At 42.8% G+C, this 5,521-nt stretch overlaps 1 protein-coding gene across 4 annotated transcripts in view; it reads right to left on the bottom strand.

The window, feature by feature from the left end:
- The window catches only part of PNPLA7 (patatin like phospholipase domain containing 7), a 269,446-nt gene that overhangs the window by 201,631 nt on the left and 62,294 nt on the right, over positions 1 to 5,521 (bottom strand). For 3 of the 4 annotated variants that reach the window (XM_014519499.2, XM_025203018.1, XM_025203017.1), the window contains 2 exons: positions 4,056 to 4,200; positions 2,881 to 2,979 (listed from right to left, as the gene is read on the bottom strand). In XM_014519499.2, the coding sequence (XP_014374985.1) occupies positions 2,881 to 2,979; positions 4,056 to 4,200 (244 nt within the window). The remainder of the gene's footprint in view (positions 1 to 2,880; positions 2,980 to 4,055; positions 4,201 to 5,521) is intronic. The other variant, XM_014519500.2, reaches the window with a different exon arrangement.

The raw sequence follows: 5,521 nt of genomic DNA, 5'->3' as shown, positions 1-5,521 counted from the left end.
TTTCCCTAAATGAAATAAATACATCATTTTGCTTCTTACATCTGCAAGGCAAATGTTTACAGAGTAACTCATCCCATTCTCCAGTGTGATTCAGTGGTCTGTAGGGGTGCACCAATAGAGATTTTGGGGGCCAATATTGATAGCCGATATTTAAGGAGTCATATCGGCCAATACCAATCGGCCAATACCGATTTCCAATACAGCTGCCTCCAGCTGGTAAGTCCAGTGTGATGGAAGGGGAAGGGGAATGGAAGGGGCATGGAGGGGCAGATCAACACCCCCTGCTGTGAGGTAGGGGGCAGTGGCAGGCACTGCCCAGGCAGAATGGGGTGGGGCAGAGCTGTGTTTCATGGGGTTATGGGGAGGCAGCTCCCACCACTGCTTGCACCCTGGGAGGACATGGGCTGGGGGGCATGTGCCCCCCAGATCTGCATGAGGCAGGGCAGGCCACAGCCAGGGTTGTGCAGGGCTCTTCTCGGTGGAGGCTGGGCTTGGAGCAGGTGCTGGTGGCACTGGAAGAATGTTGCATCCACCCCAAGTTTTGCCGCCGCTCCACCCCCAACACCGCTGCTGCCAGCCGCCCAGCACAGCCCTGGCTCAGTGCACTGCCTCCACCCATGCTTTGGGAAGAGCCAGGGCTGCACCAGGCAGCTGGCAGCAGTGGTGCTAGGAGCAAAGTGGCGGCATCTGGAGTAGATGCAGCATCCTCCCAGCACCATGAACACCTGCTCCGAGCCCAGCCCCCACCGAGAAGAGCCCTGCGCAGCCTCAGTTGCAGCCTGCTCTGCGCAGATCCGGGGGGCACACCTGGGGTGCCCTCCCGGGGTGCAAGTAGCAGAAGGAGCTGCCTCCCCCTGCCAAGAGCCACGGGTCTGCGTGCCACCCTCTGCCACCCAGGCAATGCCTGCCCCTGCTGCCTCCCTCACCATGGGGGGGCATTGATTTGCCGCCCTGCCCCCCCACGCCCCTTCCCTCTCCACTCCCCTTCCACCACCCCAGACTTACCAGCTGGAGGCAGCCCTCCACACTGCCAGGCTGTGCTCCTCACTGCCTGAGTGCTACACTGCGGCTGCACACAGTACGGGCATTTATCAGCCAAATTAATCGGCCCCATTGGGCTGGCTGATAAAAGTCAGTTTTCTTTATATTGGTACCAATCCAATATCAGACCCCTTTAGTGGTCTGGGTCACTCACGGCCTCTTGAAACTAAAATATCTACATAGTTTGCTAAGGGAAGCCTTCGAGACTTCATAGACAGATACATTAACTCTGTCATTTTAGTCACTGCTAATTGCAATCATTTTTCATCCAGTTCTGTATAGCTCAAGCTCTTTAATAGTTGCAGGCTTCAGTATCAGAGAAGCTACTTCAGCAAAACTATCAACCATAAAAATATCAAAAGTGCCTCCTCAGAGAAAACAGGAGTATGTAGGTTCCCATGTAATGCCACCAGCTGAGCTGTGTGCACCTTACCCATTAAGAGCCTAACCTAACAGGCACATGCTTATTACCAAGCACAGGCTTAAGTGCCTACAGCCAGGTAAGTCCTAAGTAAAGACTCCAATATTGTGGCACATCTTCCTACAAAACCAACAGAACAGCAAAACCACCTCATATTTAGCTTTGTTCATTAAAAAAGGAAAGGCAATCTGAGTAGAAAGGTACCAAGCTACTAGACCTCCTCTATCAAAAATGTGGTCATCATAATTATTGGTATTTGCATATGTGAGCTTCCCTCACACTAATTAATTAAACTGCCTTGCAGCCAAAGTGGAAAATAGAAAGGATATAGTTGAAAAAAGAAGAGGAAGAACAGAAGAAGGTAGGAAACTAAAGAGTGACACTCATCCCTGTTTGAATCCTCTCTCACTGATGCCCCACACACTTCTGTTAGGGTAGTTACTGAAGATCCAGGGATACTTACAACTTCCTGACAATATTTCACTTCCTTCTGAATACATAGGAACAAAAGCAAATTCCTCACAAGCATCCAGCTATGTCAACATCAGCAGAATTGTACTTTTGTATACAAGAGTTTGACAGATTGTGCATAAGCTTAAGTTTGTTTTGAGAAAGAGAAAATCTAGTCCTGCTTTCATCTCCTAATAAACAGTGATATCTGCCATTCTAGTTTCACAAAAGTTTATTCTCTAAAATAACCAGACTGGGGACACTTGCTACTAACAAAAGATAGTTGTTATTCCATCCCTCTCAGGGCATCCATTGTTTTAACTGGCTTCCCATTTGTATTGTCCATAAATCCAGGTCCTCTGTATGACCCCATTGCCTCTTTTTTCATACAGAGGATCAACATACTCTGAATACGTCATATGATGATGATCTATACTACTTACTTTGCATGTGTGACTTAATTTGAAAAAATGAGAGTGCAGCGTATGTTTTACACCACAGAAATACTAGAATACTTCCTAGTGTGGCAGACAGGTAAAAGTATATTTCCTAGACTTGATTTATTTGTCTATTCTCATGAGGTAAACAGGATGAAAAGTTATTGGAAATTTCCTTGTATGATATAGGTGATATGAGAAACACCACTCCTTTCCCTGAATCAACAGCAGATATCCCAACACCGTCTTAGTGGCAATATAGTACTAGGATTCGATTCACAATCCTAAGTCTTGATTACTTTCCTTAATGAGGTGCTTTTTTTGCACTAGCCAAACAATGACACTAGCCTTGGTGTCACAGACAAAAAGCAACTCCACTAATTATATTCTGCCTCATTCAGTATATCGGGGAATTTAGTCACCTTTTATGGCTACACCATTACATGCCCTAGCAACTCTGTAGAGGGCTATCTACCCTCAAAATCATTACATAGTTTATATTTTCTACAACATTCCCCACACCCTGCTCACCAGGCATCTCTGTGGATCCTGAAGAAGCTGGCAAAGAAAGACTTCTTCTGAGAAGGAGCTCTGAATTTTCGGTACTAGAAGTCTTTGCTGTTTCTGCTGCTTACAAACAAAAATAAAGGTTAAACAGTCAGTACACCACAACAAAATGACGTGCCATTTAAACAGGTGCTTTTCATCTCCTGTTTTCAGACAATGCATGCACTAGGTCTAAACTTATCTTTTTTTAATATAAGTTTTTTAATGATGCAATTAAAAGAAAACAAACTTTAAAAAATTCAGCAACCCAAATCATCTGCCCACTTGTAGCTCCTCCCCTGGTTCCTTCATTTGGAGTGCTCATCCCATTGCCTACCACCTCTGTTTCTTTATCGAACCAACCCTCTCCCTGCATATTTAGGTGAAGTAATAAGCCACCCAGCTGTGAAATCAGCCCCGGAACTGGAACTCAGAAGACTAAACTTGAATTCCTAAGTCTACAACATACTTCCAGTGTGACCCTGGGGAAGTCACAGTCTCCTATTCAAATCTCTGCCTGTATAGTGACAATCTTGCGCTCCTTCACAGGAGGCACTGGGGATAAATAATCATCTGTTTATAACATACTTAGAAACTGGGATGAAAGGGACCATGAAAGTAGACAGAAAAATAGCAGAACCCATACGGTCTTGCTAGCAGTATCAACAATATCTATCTGGGCAAGGTGTGGCAGACAGAGACCAAAATAGTAACGCTTTGCTCGCTTTAGATTTGATTTTATTAAAAGTCTATGCTTACCTGCCTTCATTTAATTGTTTTCTAGGTAAATTATAGACAGCTCTCATAGTTCAAACCCCTTATATATGCAGGGATTTTTCTGCTACTATCCAAATCTGAGCATTTCTCATTGGTCTTCCTGAAGAGTCAGTATTATTAAAGGAGTCTCGCAAAATAAATTCCAGTAGTAATTTTTTCCTCTACCCTTAAATTAAAAAAGGACTACATTTTTTTTCAAAATTTTTGATGTAGATGAAATAATGGCCCCTATTAAGGAACTTAACCTTGAAATCCCTGTTCAAGCTGTAAAGACATTTCTGATATGCCCTAATCAAACAACAGAATTCTGATACAGAACACAGTACTGTGCTACTTCTAAAATACCGGCAAGAGCATATTGTACACATCAATGCAAGCATTACCCATTTCTAAGGTATTCCCTCCTTTCTCCAGCTTCTCTCCACGTTCCTCCTCTGATACAATAGACATCTGTCTTTTCACCACTCTGTTTGAACTTCCTCCAGATGTTACACTTGCCACTGATACCAATGGGATGGCTTGGTTCTCCTAAGCGAAAGCAAGATGAAGATGCAGACAGATATACCTGTGTCTTGTAAACCTGGATACATGGGGCAAATTACATTTTAAGATGTGCCGAGGGGAATATATACGAACTAGAATCCCCTATGGGTTTTCCACTTCTTGATCCGTAATCTAACGTAGCCTTTGGGTTCAAGTTGGAGTTTCAAAGGTTCTCTGAACACATAATAGTGTCATCTGTCAGAGACAGCATGGGGAAATGATCTGTTCTTACTTAACCTGTCTTGTAACATTTTCTACAGAAGATGTATGAAACTCCTATTAGCTATGTAAAGCTACTGAAGTTATATAGAGAGAGCGTTAAATTCCCTCTTGTATAAAAAAACCCTGCATGCTAGTTTCTATTTACTGAATCTTTGCTACTGGTGAGCAATAAAGTAATAGAAATAAAACAGTCTTAAGAATCAGATGTCAGGATTTAAAGGAACCTTTATACTTGCAAACTGATCACATCTGCTATAGAAACAAAATAGGAGACTAGGAATGGAGCCCCCCAAAAGTCAGATTTCTAATTATAACTACACAGATTCAACAAAGTATTGTGCAACATTCTTATTCAACTCTCATCATCGTACACACATACACTCACACACATTACAGCTGCTGCCTGGGAGTTAGAGTTACAAGCTAAGCCAAGAAATAATAATAATAGTACACACTGCATATTTTTAGTCTGCAATCATTTAGTGACCTCAGGCATATTATGTTATTAAAAACAGTGTGCATTCCCAGAACACAATATAAATGCTCTCTCCTTTGAACTGTTGCAGAGAGGCGAGACTGTAGATCACGAATGCTTCTCATTTTAAAAGGAGCCATAATATTAAATGCTTAATTAGAGCCCTTATAAAAGTGCATCAATGCACAGCAATGAAATGGTTCAGTTTCAACCCCCGACAGCCTTCATTTCCATCTTTATTAAGAGTTGAAGTTTGTCATTCATATTCTAAACATCTAAAACATGTCAAAGGAATCGTAATGTAATGTTCACCACTGTTTATAGACAACCTCAGGGGCAGATGTGGAGCTGCTCTCTGATAGTTTTGAATCCTGTATTTAACAGGATGTTATGTGTTAACAGTGTTTAACATGTAACTGTACTAGTTTAGCTTAATAAGGATCTCATTCTGCAGAGATGCAGTGGTGGTAGGGAGGACCAGATGAAGACAAAGGACCCCAAAAGAATACCCTGGAATACCTGGGATTCCCTAGGAATAAGAGTTAGGCTTGGGACAAAAACAGATGTGCAGCTGCAGAGACAGACTGTTTTAAATTCTTTTCTCTCAGA

Source organism: Alligator sinensis, unplaced genomic scaffold (genome assembly GCF_000455745.1).
Source record: "Alligator sinensis unplaced genomic scaffold, ASM45574v1 scaffold235_1, whole genome shotgun sequence".
NCBI lineage: Eukaryota > Metazoa > Chordata > Crocodylia > Alligatoridae > Alligator > Alligator sinensis.
The sequence above is the reverse complement of the archived record's forward strand: the minus strand, read 5'-3'. Positions and strand labels throughout refer to the sequence as shown.